Here is a 12202-nt window from a genome sequence, read left to right on the forward strand (position 1 = left end):
ATTTCAACGGCTTTCATTATATGATTTAAGATAGCTCTTGCTTGTTTTGCATCGAAGCAAGAGCATAAATATTCAAATTCTACGTCAGAATACTGCGTTTCGACATCTCTCGTAGTAGGTTCTGGAATTTTTGGAATTGCGACTGGTTTAGTTTTCCCTTTTGCTCTTTCAACAATTCTTTTTAAGGTTCTCACAGAGCAAGGCTCGTAATTTGGCAAATCCGGATAATCGAATGTGGACATGTTTCTCATGTAAGCCGGCAAATGCTCTTGGAGAGTCTTTTTTGCAATTTTAGCGCATTGACATGTTTTAGGTTTCATAAATTTAAAATAGCTCTCCCATTTAGGTTCGCGAATGTGCACTAATTCTTTATCTTTCGGTAACTCTTTTTGAACCGAGACTAGCTTCGGTTCCTCGATCTGTTCAGTTTTCGTTTCATCAATAAATGGAATCGGTTGCAGAGAATGGTGACAAAAACAATGTGGTAAACTACACGGACAGAGACATTCAGTTCGTACATTTTTTGTATTCGGCATTTCTTTTTGTAGTATTTGCATTACAGAACTCTGTTCCTTCAATTCTAACAGTTGTTCAGATGGTCTATATTGTACGGGTACGTCATAAGTATAGTCATGGCTGTCCGTTAGGTCAGGCTCTTTTGTACTTTCAATATCAAAAAAATGTTCCATTTTATCGGCAAAATCTTGTAAATTATCACAAGCTGCATAAATACATGTCTTGTTTATAACTACGACGGGTAAATGAGAAGAGCTGGAACGGTAAGGTTTTGGACAAATGTCTCTATCGAGCGACACTTTAGAGCCGTCATCGCCAAAAATATAAAAGGGCCGTAGTTCAGGTACGGGCGTGTGGAATTCTTCTTTTTCCGGCACAAACAGACTCTCCGCCGTCGGGTTCTCAAGTATTTCACTTATCTGTAATAACATAAGTTTCTCTATATTTAATAGAAAGTCTGCTTGTTCTGGCAACGTATGTAACGAGTAACTAATAAACTCATGAAACTTTTTAACCACATGGAACACTTTCTCTCTCCATATTTGTTGGAATCTTTCCCGCCTTTCCTCCTTTTCTATTTCTATTTTAATTTCAACATCTTTTCTGGCGACTTCCTTAGTTAGAAGTTTGAGGATTTTATTATGTTCATATGTGGCTTGACTTAGTAGTTTTTCATTTTCTTGTTTTTCTTTCATAGCGACGTAAATCTGACAAGCGAGGTTTTGACATTCCAGCAATTGTCGGAGTTTCTCTATAGTGATATGCTTTTCAATATTTATATCGTGGACTTTGTTACCTAACTCCGTGCGCGATTGCTCCACTTTTGAGATGAATTGTTCTTTTAATTCACATTTCTTTTTTTCTAGCTTCTTTGTGTAACGGTCATAAAGCATAGTTGCCTGTTGTTTTAACAAAGTCTTGTAATGATTCGACATCTTTGTAAACGCTTCCTCTTTAACGCGTTCTATTTCAGCGATGGCAGAATTTAACAGCAAACTTTCGATTTTATTAATTGAAGTAGTATACAAAATTGTAAATTCATGAAATGCGTCCCTTATTTTATCTGAATTTTTCTGAGCCGCTTTCTTTGAAAGTTCTTCAGTTTGTTGTCTACATAATTCTTCGATGCTCTTTTTCCATTGTCTGTCACTCTCCATCAAAGCTCTCTGTTTTTCTTCTTCCAGTCTTTTAAAATGATATTGCAGTATAATTTCTCCGTAATATTCCAGTCCACTGAAGCCTAGTTTTGAGAGAAATTCCTTTTTCAACGGCTTGAGTACAGTTCTTCCCTTTAGAAGATCTTCAGGAGGTGCATACCAATCGTAGCCTCCCCCTTTTAGGACCGGTTCTAAGCCCGCTAGTACCTTGTGTTTGTGTGTCATAGATTTGAAGTACACTTTCGCCAGCGACGGTGTCATCGTTTTCTTTATAACACTCTGTGTAGGCACTTGATTTGACTCGAGGTAGCATTTTCTTAAGTAATAATTATCGCTAAGTCTGTCCATTGTAAAAATTAATAAAAATTCAAACAAAATTGTAATAAAAAATTTAAATTATCACGAATGACGTCTTTTTAATTTAATTGATATCTGTCAGTTGTGTTTTTCTACAAATAATTTTATAAAGACAATATTTATTGCAGCGAGTTTTTATTATAAATTCGATTTTAGAATCACACTATAGAGGTTATCCGGGCCCACTGGAAATGCGTTGCTATCACGATTCGTTCTGTCAGAAAAAATGTAAAATCTAAATTGGCATGGAATTTCAGCGAGATGCGTTAAACCGTTCTGGAGATATGTAGTAACAAACATCCAAACATTCTCATTCATAAAATTAATAAATAGTAAGATTTAAAAATTACTTTATATACTTAAAATTAATATTAAACAATTTAATTTGGATTTTTCTAATTACAAAAAAAGGTGTAAATAATACTTGATAATATTTAATATAACTTTGATTTATTAAAAAACTATTTAATTTATCAAAAAATTTACATTATCTGCTTATAAATATTAAAATTTCAGTCATAATTAACTATGTAACTTCGCTTACTGCCATTTGTTGCAGCAAGTTCATGACGTGGCAGATTCTTTCCTTTATCTCCGTGGCGGATCTGTGCGGTAACAATTCCCTTATTCGTCCAAACACTTGCTCAGATCCAGCCTCCCCTTTTAGAACTTGCAACATAGTCTTATCTTCATCTCTGGTCCAACTTTTTGGTTCCAATTTAATTGGTGCCGTGCTTTGTGTGTTGTGCGTTGTAGTTTTGACTTCATCTCTTGATAAAGTTTTACTTTCTAATTTAATTGTCGCCGTGTCCATTTTTACTTTAGGCAAAATAGACTTATCTTCATCTCTTATTAAACTTTTTGTTTCGTATTTTACAGTTGGTACTTCTATTTTTGCTTGTTTCATTTTAACTGTCTCATCTTTCTTTGGACACGTTTTTACATCTACCTTCTCTTTTTTGTCTCTTTTACTCTCTTTTATTTCTACATCTTTTTTCTCTTTCGTGATTTTATTCTTTGCGACACCTTTACCTTTAACTGATTTATTCAAAGTAACAGTACAATCTTTATGTTTCGTATTATCGTTCACATCTTTGATATTTTTTGTAGGTGATTTTAGTTGCTTTTTAGGTCTTTTTGTTGGAATTTTACATGTACTTTTGCTGTTTCTTTTCGGAGAGGACCTTTCATCGTCAGACTCTGGTGGCGAGAGATGACAATGAGCTGGTGCGAGACGTCTCGCGTGCACTCTATAAGGTTCTTTGCTGTATGGATACGTAACAGAGGCAGGCCGTAACATTCTACCGTGTTGCAGGAATACTCTCTCTTGAATATACTAAAAATAAAAGAGATAATTTCATAATTATGTTACAGCTAAACTCTATACATGGACAGGCTAAAAACGGTGGTATTTTGTGCTTTTTGATTCCCGCCATTTTAGCGCTGAAGGTTGCGTTTGATATGCTGATGATAATTCGAACTATTCATAGAGATTGAATTATCTGCCAAGAACTTCGAAAAACACATTGAAATGAGAACGACGAAGAAAAAGCTGTAATTTTCAAGCAATGATCAATCCAATTATAAAGATCAGATTTATTAGTCCACAATTTTATAGTTGGCTGGGGTTTATCCTAGAAAATATTAAATTCATAGTCTATCTATCCAGTTCTAAATAACAACTTACCACTGTGTCTAAATTCTGTTTTGCCTCCAATTTTCTCTTGCTGTCATTTTCATCTTCAAACTCCCAAATATCATATTCCTTATCTTCAGTTAGAAACTTTTCATCCAATGCCGCTGTGTTGTTCTCATATACACTATTGGGGAGAAATTAAAACTATTAATTCTTAATTCATGGATTGCCAAGGTTCTTCTGCAAGCTGGGTAGTCTGGAGTACCCCTTATTTTGCCTTCACGCAAAATATATGGACACTATACTTCTACTAATTACTATTAAGCCTTTACTACTACTGTTACTTCTACTAGGGAATATTTTTTACCAAAAACATAGTATTGTTCATTTTAGTAACACATAAATACTGATTGTCACAACATATCTATTCTAGAAAATACACTACCAAAGGCTAAAAAAAAACGGTTACGGTTTTACTAAACAAAAGCAAGTAAATTTGTGTCATGTAAAATAACATACCTATCTGGTGGCCTTTCATCGGGAAAGAGTGATTTAAACATCTGTATTAACCGTGGATGTGAACGTAGATGTGGTAGGATACGAGCTTTCATACTTTCACTGGTACCACAGTTAACACCGTTTGTCATTTCACGTAAAATTTTACGAAGCACTGTAGGTTTTCTGGATAAAGTTATCTAGAACAAAAGATTGTGCATCTTGTCTCAGAACATGATAATTATTCTTTAAAAACATGAAATTAACCATGATAATGCCAGATTATTTTTATTAAATTAAAATATAAATTTCACATAATTTTTTAATATAATTTTTAGACATTCCACCATGTTGAATAAGTTTATGCAAATAATATTTACTAAACACACATTTGTACTAATAAAAATGCATATGAAAACAAAATTCAGACCATTTTTAAGTGTATTTTTCAGAGAATATAATAAGATGGAAAAGAATTTATACTTACCCGTAATTCATTTATAAAATTAGTCATTTGTACTATCATAAAATGATCCATGAATCGACCAACTTCAGCTGCCTGTCCTGGCTTTAAAAATAATAAAAACTCTTCTACAACATCCTTGTGTTCATCACCAAATAACTGTTCTACTTGTCTGTACAAATCAACTGGAGTCTCTTTCCTTGGGTCAAATTGTTTCAAAAGTTCTTGGAATTTTTGAAAGTTGTTTGCAGATGAAGAGTTTGAAGTAAATCTTAACTGCACTTTTCTGTAATATGATCTTACTAGAGCTAAAAATACAAAAGTAGGTCAAGGAAAAATTGTTATCATAGTATCAGTTTACACTATTTAAATACTTGTACAAAAACTTGTTATCTTGAGAGTTTTTTTTCATAAAAAACTAGGGGGATGATATATGTTTTACTGTGAATGCTTCCACAATGTAGCCTTATGGTTATAAATAGACGAGATGTTTTGGAGACAAAATTATGTAGATAATTTTAACACAATGGTTACTATTACAATAATAACAAAACAGATATAGATAAGACTTTACACGTATTATTTTATTATAGTTTAAGAGTGAAGGTTTTCAATTGAATATGAAATACATATGGTTAATATCTTATACCTGATTCCAATGCATTTTTATCTAATTTTGGTGGCTCATTCTTTTTGCTGCTGGTAGTTTCTTTTGTTTCTGTATCTTTATTTATTGACTTTGTAACTTTATGTCCAATTTTTTGTACAGGTTCCTAAAAATATTAAAGATTAGTTAATTGTAAACAAGGCAATAGTGTAACTAAAGTAAGATGATGTTTTTCAATAATGTACAAGTGCATAGCATAGTTATTCTTTAAAATAACGAAAAGTTCTTCTTCTAGAAGGAATCTCTATAACAAATCTTAACATACACGATATAAATGAAAAGTAGTACAGTTATATAAAATAACAAACACTCTGACTCACTTCTGGAATAATGGCGGTTTTCGAGACAGAACTTTGATTAAAAAAACAATTGCTCGGTTCGATTTTATTGCCAAATCCATCTCGACTTTCCCTCGTAAACAATATTGGCATAGAAGGCAGCATCTAAATTCTTGGAGCTTCTCTTTTAACTCTATATTTAACACTTAACAACACTGTCGTCCACCTATTCACGACTTAATGCTATTTTTTTATCAAATAAAACATATTCTTATCAATTCTAAACGTTGAAAAAAACATAATAAAATTCTAAAATAATGTCACTTAAACGCATAATTTAAAATATCTATCTATAAAACATAAACACAAGTTAAAATTATAGAAATAATGGTATATTTTTGTTTGACACTGCTACGACGCGAAAGGAGCAAGAGCGCGGGCACGTTTCATTTTATGAACAAAGTAAAAAAAATTAAGGCACAAAATTAACCCACTTTTACATTAATTAAAGTCATAATTAAATACTTAAACACACTAATAATTAAAGCATAAGAGAATAAATTACTTAAATCTTTTAATAACACGAATAAAAAATTATTAAATTTAATGAAAGTTTTGAGTTTACTTGACTTTAATCAATGGCGGAGCAGCGCGTAAGTTTAAAACTTTCAAATAATATTTCAAGTTTGGTAATATTTATATGTATACCATACATCTATGATAAATTTATTATTATTTAGTAATATTTCGAATATCCAGAATTATTGAATAGATATTAAATTTGTATATCTAGATAGTTTAGTTTAGACATTTTTATGATCATGAATGGAGCGACTAAACTTTTGATACATCCACTTTCCACTATCATTTTTTTCACAAAATTTCAAAAAGGTTATGTACTCGAGAGTTAAAAGAATAGGAGAGATCAAGGAGTATGGACTTTCTTTATCAAATTTTCAAGATATTTATTTGTATTAGAGGCGTTAAGAAGTATAGGGGTTAATTTTTCGATACTTATTATTTGAATATCTCAGCTCCTTAATTATTATTAATGTTGTTGTGTCTCAACTCGTTGTCTGGAAACCGCATCGATTTATTTATTACTTGTTGGTGAAACCGAAGCTAATGCACATTCGTTCTCTCTGCGTAATTGTACCTGAATATTAAAACGTAAAAAAATACAAAACCAAAAAATGTTTTACATGCTGTTGGAACGTATAATACAAACTGTTTGTAAGATTTTAAATATTTGTTATTAGTTACAAGAGTTCTTTTAAGTACATTGATATTCGCCTTGACTCTGAAATTTAAAATGGCTTCAATCTTACCTGCGGGAATTACAAATGGGGTGAGTAGTGATTTTTTTTTAACGAAAGCAGTAAATTAAAAAACAAGTTTCTTTTATCCAGCTTTCATGTCTCAAATATAAGAAAAGAAGATAAAAATCTTGATCTAAAGGATGCATCCAGTATCGTATTTGGAATAATAGATACAGACACTTATTTTTTTTTTAGAAAATACTGTAACCTCCTTGGTCGCGCGATAGGTTGATAATGAACATAGGTAAACTTTCGAGAAATAACAAAATGTATGATTAAATTAAATTCAATTGTATGAATGATGTATTTATTGAAGATATCGTTTCAATTGTTCGAAACTGAATTTTACTGACCTTGTTGTCCGGAAGTGCAAATTACAGCATGTTTTATAATACACAGTTCAGTAAGAATCCGACAACGAATTCGAAAGCACGATTTTTTTTTTTAAACCGAGTGATTTTTTTTTAAATTAAGTGATAATGACTGAAGGCAAAGACAAAGAACGTAACGAGGATATTAATATTGTCAATTTAGATGAGATAGATACGAAGCTACAAGATGCTCCCACAGAAGTGTTTGATGATGTAAATAATTTTTCAAATATTTTTTGTGAATTTACATTGAGAATCTGATATTGTAATTATCGTTAGTCACATTTACAATACTGTTTTTATCTACACGAACAGTTAACTTTATTGTGCTTTAGTATATGTACTTACGCACTAAAATATCTGTTTCAATGGTAAAAAATTATTCATAGAGTGTTTATTTTATCTTCATGAAAATTTAATTTAAATAAAAATTCGCTATGTCTGTCTACCCATGTAGGTTGCGAGCGTGAGTACAGTGTAACAAACTATAAAGACCAATATTAAAACAAAATTGTCTTTTCGCTTGGTTTATCGTTAAAAAAAAATTCAGTCGTGCTAGTGAAAAAGGGTTTTAACAGTGACAGTTCGCGGAAAATACTGCACGAAATTTCCTCTGGATCAGTGTAATACCACAACCAAACAGAAGAAAGACGTAAAGTGGAAGTAATTCCTCTTTTGATAAGTATGTGTCCGAAACCAAATTCTAGTTAGTGGCAGATATAATTTATTGTTTTTTTGCAGGTCAAAGGCCTCGACGCGAACCGCTATGCGACGAAGAAGACGGTCGCTCAGGGCATGCTGGACATCGCCCTGCTGACGTCAAACGCGTCACAGCTCAAGTATGTACTGCAAGTCGGGCAGAAACACGAGTTTTATACTCTACTGGTGATACTCATCAGCGTGTCAATAGTCCTACAGGTAAGACAAACATAATTTTCTGTGAACAGCCGTGACACTTGTCACACGTATAGCTGTCTCTGTTTTAGCAAAGAGAATGAGAGAGATAGATTTAATACAATTGCTTCAACTTTCAAAATGCATATTTATAACTTGGCACATTGCTTACATTATTATTGTCTATCTGCCGCACTCTTTAATTGGTCACTAAGGGCAAGTAACAGTGGTAGAACCCGCTTTAAAATCTTCGCACGAATTGGCCCGGCTCGCCCGGTGAAATACCACAACCACACAGAAGACAGGCGTGAAGTGGAAGCAATTCCGCGTTTCGTCTGATGAGTATGCGTCCCGGAGGCCTAATTTAGTCTTCTTTCCCTTCCTACCCTTTTCCTTATAAGGAAAGTATGCGAAATGGTAGTGGACTTTCCGGATGAGAGGATACATGGAAAGGGAAAATATTTTCTCTCTGTGCATCCTTTCCTCCGTCGATTAAAGGTAGGTAACGTATATGCAATTGCGTATGTCTATGGGCAACGGTCACTTCGCTAATTCAGCAATTTCAGGTGGCCGCTCGCTCGTCTGACACCTCTTGATATAATTATTAATAAATGAATAAGTACAATAGCTGTAGCCATCGCGTGTTTGTTAAATAATCGAAATGCATTATATAGTAATTATACATCATTTGCTGTAGGAATATAAAGGTCAACGATTTCTTATAATTTAACATAAAAACGAGTTTAATTTGATAAATCTTGTCTTAAATTAACATGCAATAGTGTAATTGATTTGCGTTTTCACACGTTTTTTTTTGTCGTCAGCGTGAGTTTGTAGTCGCTTGACCTCAATGATTTCTTTATTATTTCATTTTAAATTTGAAGCAAGAATTAAATTAATTTTGCCAACGTAACAGAAGACCGGAGTGAAGTAGAATTATTTATATTTCATGCGTTTGTTTAAAAATTTAGTTGAGGTGAATGGTCTTCGTTTGTGTTCCCTCAACTCTTCCCCTTGAAACTAGAGACTCGTATCTACAAGTCATTTTCACGTTGAGAACATTCTAAGTATTTAAGCTGGAGGATTAGCGAAACTTGCTGGTTTTTCATCATTTATAAAACATAGCTGTTGCCCACGACTCCGTCCGTGCGTATAAAAAAACGTAAAAAGCAGCCTATGTGTTCTTCCAGACTATGTTTTACATCTATGCCAAATTTCAGCGAGATCCGTTGAGCCGTTTTGGAGATGCCTACAAACAAACAAACATCCATACAAACATTCGCGTTTGTAATATTAGTAAGATAGAGAATACAGCGGTGTTTAGGTGGCGATGGGTCTGGTGCTGTTAACCTTGAATCTGCTGCGCGACTGCCGCTTCCAGCAGCCTCGTCACCGCGCCTCCGCTCACACCATCAACTACTTGACAACAGCAACCGCCTTCGTAGTGACCGTGCTCAATGTTCTTGTGTCCGCTTTCGACTCTTCCTTGGCTAGATATTTGGAATTTGATGCTATTTAACAATTTCATTGGAATTGAACGTGTTAGATATAAATAGTAATAGATGTATTACAGTGTTTATTTTTATCGTTTTCTAACTATAGTTAAATCGTTTGGGCTGTTAATAATAATTAATTCCTGTACTACTTGATTGGATAACTTGGTGGAAAGTTTTTAGACACGTTAAGTAAAGAAGGGACTTAACAAATATATTATCATTTTTAGATTTATTTTATAATTTAGTGACGACGACTTTTTTGCATAAAGCATCCCTGTGACTGACTCATAAGTAATTTTATGGATGTTTTTATTTATAAGTTAATATCGATAATCTTTGTTAGTATATTTTATATTGATAGGTTTTTATTTTTGTAGCTGCTCGTTGGGCTGATGTTCGTTGTGATCGGGGGTCTGGACCTTAACGACCACGAAGACCAGCCGTCGGCCATTATCCTTAATGACGTCATCGTTATCTTTATTTTCACAATTTCTGTCCTCAACATTGTGATCTCCGCGTTCGGAATTGAATACTCCAACAATCCTCTAGTGTTAGAACGTTTGAAACTAATTAACAATGAGTATTTGAGAAAATCGAATACCACGAATATATAAAATTAAGTTTTTTTTATTTATTTGGTTTTGTTATATGTTTTCGATTAATGCATATAATTAAATACGTATATATTTTTTACAATGGAAGAACGGAGGTGAAAGGGCATTTTCTAAAGTCTTGTTTTAATACAGGCAATTGCGGGAGTGCTGGCCCTTATAATATCATCTTTGGACGACGAGAATAATCATAAACGAAAGAAGATAGCTGATGGTCTATACCACCTGTCAGTCGGACTGATGACAGGCGTGGTCTTCTGTGACGTCATCAAAATGACGTTCGGATTCGACCCAGCTCTCTCAGAACAAGATTATTATAGGAATAGTTAGAGATTACAACGTGTAATATTTTCAAGCCAAATAAAATAAGGCAGCACCATTTTTTATTAAAATGAACTTTAGATTTGCTTACGATATTTAAGACAATGACAGTTTCGTTTTTTTTCTTTGTATTGGGTTAAATGCCAGTGTGTATTGTTTATGTTTTTTTTCTTTTTAATTTTGTTTTTTTTTTCTTCGTAGGCAGTTTCCGCGGTAGTCGCTGTTGTGCTGAGCCTAATTTTCAATATAAATCATGTTCGAGATCAACAAAAAGCAGAAATATTGAATAATACCAGTCTGATATTTAAAATAATAAGCATCACATTAAACATTATTATAAGCGTTTTCTACTCAATGCATGTTGAAGATAATTCAACAAATTTAAAAGCTTAATTTTTAATAAAAACTGTAAGAGTTTGACTAAATTATTTACCTATTAGGTAGCTTTATTATTATGAAAGGAATAGTCCAATTTTACTCATATTGTGTACTCGTGCATGAAATGTTATGTATGCCATGTTTAATAAACGTTTTTTAACTTTTATGTGTTTTCGTCTTAGAGGAATTACTTCCAGGAGTTATTACTTACAAGTAATTCCTCTAAGGTTGGTAATGCTGAATAATCCTTTCCAAGAAATATTGTAATTCGAGTGAATATTTTTTTGTTAATCAAATCAATCGTAATCTATAATTAAATTATATACTCATAACTATACAGATACTACAGAAAAATTTGATTGTTTGCATTGAATAGGCTCCGTAATTCAATATATTTCAAAAACTCTTTCACTATTTGAATGCTACACTATCTCCTGGTGACATTGGCTATATTTATTACTAGTTTTTTTTTTTATTCCGCGCGTACGAAGCCGCAGACAGATAGAGGTTAGTAATAAAGGTAGCTGCATCTTAATATTAATAATTATTGTAAATTTTAAACTGAAACTATGTGTAATAATTCTATTTCAATTATTGATTTACTCATGTATATCGTACATGCATATTATAATAAAGTAATTTACACCTTATTCAATTGCGTTTTATTTGAAACTTAGCTGTCGCTCGTAACTCCGTTTGCGCGAAATTAAAAAATAAGTTAAATTTAAAAAAAAACTATATTCTATATCTACGCCAAATTTGAGCAAGATCCATGCAGCCGTTCTGGAGATACCTTTTAACAAACATCCATCTTTCCATCCAAACATTTGAATTTACCATTTATAATTTTACCTTTTACAAAGAAACACACAATCTTTTTGAATACCAAAAAATATGCAGTCTTTTATATGGGTTATCAAATAATTGTTTTGAACTACTGAACTGATTACATTAAGCAGCAACAGCAAGAAGTTGACGATTTGGTGGCGATGGTGATGCTATGGTAGCGTAGTTAAAAGTTTATAAGTCCATTCAAAAGCGCGCGTCACTGACGTTAGCCATCAGCTGCCAGCTGTCACTGTCGACTGACGGCTAATTGCAGGGTGGGATTCAGTGTTTTAGTTTCTCCCAAGTTTCTACCTAAATTTTTAATTTTGTTTGAGAGAAAGAGGGGGACTAAAAATCACAGTGCAACAGTAACAAAACACAATATTATAACGTTTTATTATTTGTAAAAACAGAG

At 32.8% G+C, this 12202-nt stretch overlaps 2 protein-coding genes across 3 annotated transcripts; one reads left to right on the forward strand and one right to left on the reverse strand.

The window, feature by feature from the left end:
• Positions 1-2499: 2499 nt before the first annotated feature.
• LOC106114065 (uncharacterized) lies at positions 2500-5802 on the reverse strand. Its single transcript, XM_013307141.1, has 6 exons — positions 5612-5802; positions 5274-5397; positions 4649-4932; positions 4186-4361; positions 3718-3850; positions 2500-3366 (listed from the first exon to the last, which is right to left on the reverse strand). The coding sequence occupies exons 1-6, from the start codon at positions 5732-5734 to the stop codon at positions 2557-2559; spliced, it is 1650 nt and encodes a 549-aa protein (XP_013162595.1). The 5' UTR covers positions 5735-5802; the 3' UTR covers positions 2500-2556.
• Positions 5803-6672: 870 nt separating this feature from the next.
• On the forward strand, positions 6673-11209 carry LOC106114149 (ninjurin-2). Of its 2 annotated transcripts, none has more exons than XM_013307246.1 (3): positions 6673-6917; positions 8001-8177; positions 10783-11209. In XM_013307246.1, the coding sequence occupies exons 1-3, from the start codon at positions 6882-6884 to the stop codon at positions 10972-10974; spliced, it is 405 nt and encodes a 134-aa protein (XP_013162700.1). In that variant the 5' UTR covers positions 6673-6881; the 3' UTR covers positions 10975-11209. The 2 variants fall into 2 exon arrangements, with proteins under 2 accessions (XP_013162700.1, XP_013162699.1); XM_013307245.1 differs by lacking the exon at positions 10783-11209 and adding an exon at positions 10396-10673.
• Positions 11210-12202: the final 993 nt, after the last annotated feature.

Source organism: Papilio xuthus, unplaced genomic scaffold (assembly GCF_000836235.2).
Source record: "Papilio xuthus unplaced genomic scaffold, Pxut_1.1 DF828142.1, whole genome shotgun sequence".
Taxonomy (NCBI): domain Eukaryota; kingdom Metazoa; phylum Arthropoda; class Insecta; order Lepidoptera; family Papilionidae; genus Papilio; species Papilio xuthus.

Excerpts from the sequence above, each read along its gene's own strand:
- LOC106114065 (XM_013307141.1), bottom strand. The coding sequence starts at position 5,734 with ATGCTGCCTTCTATGCCAATATTGTTTACGAGGGAAAGTCGAGATGGA. Across the intron at positions 5,398-5,611 it reads AAACCGCCATTATTCCAGAA|GAACCTGTACAAAAAATTGG; the intron begins GTGAGTCAGAGT and ends TAATATTTTTAG. Across the intron at positions 3,851-4,185 it reads GATGAAAGGCCACCAGATAG|TGTATATGAGAACAACACAG; the intron begins GTATGTTATTTT and ends TCTCCCCAATAG.
- LOC106114149 (XM_013307245.1), top strand. The coding sequence starts at position 6,882 with ATGGCTTCAATCTTACCTGCGGGAATTACAAATGGG. Across the intron at positions 6,918-8,000 it reads CTGCGGGAATTACAAATGGG|GTCAAAGGCCTCGACGCGAA; the intron begins GTGAGTAGTGAT and ends GTTTTTTTGCAG. Across the intron at positions 8,178-10,395 it reads GCGTGTCAATAGTCCTACAG|GCAATTGCGGGAGTGCTGGC; the intron begins GTAAGACAAACA and ends GTTTTAATACAG.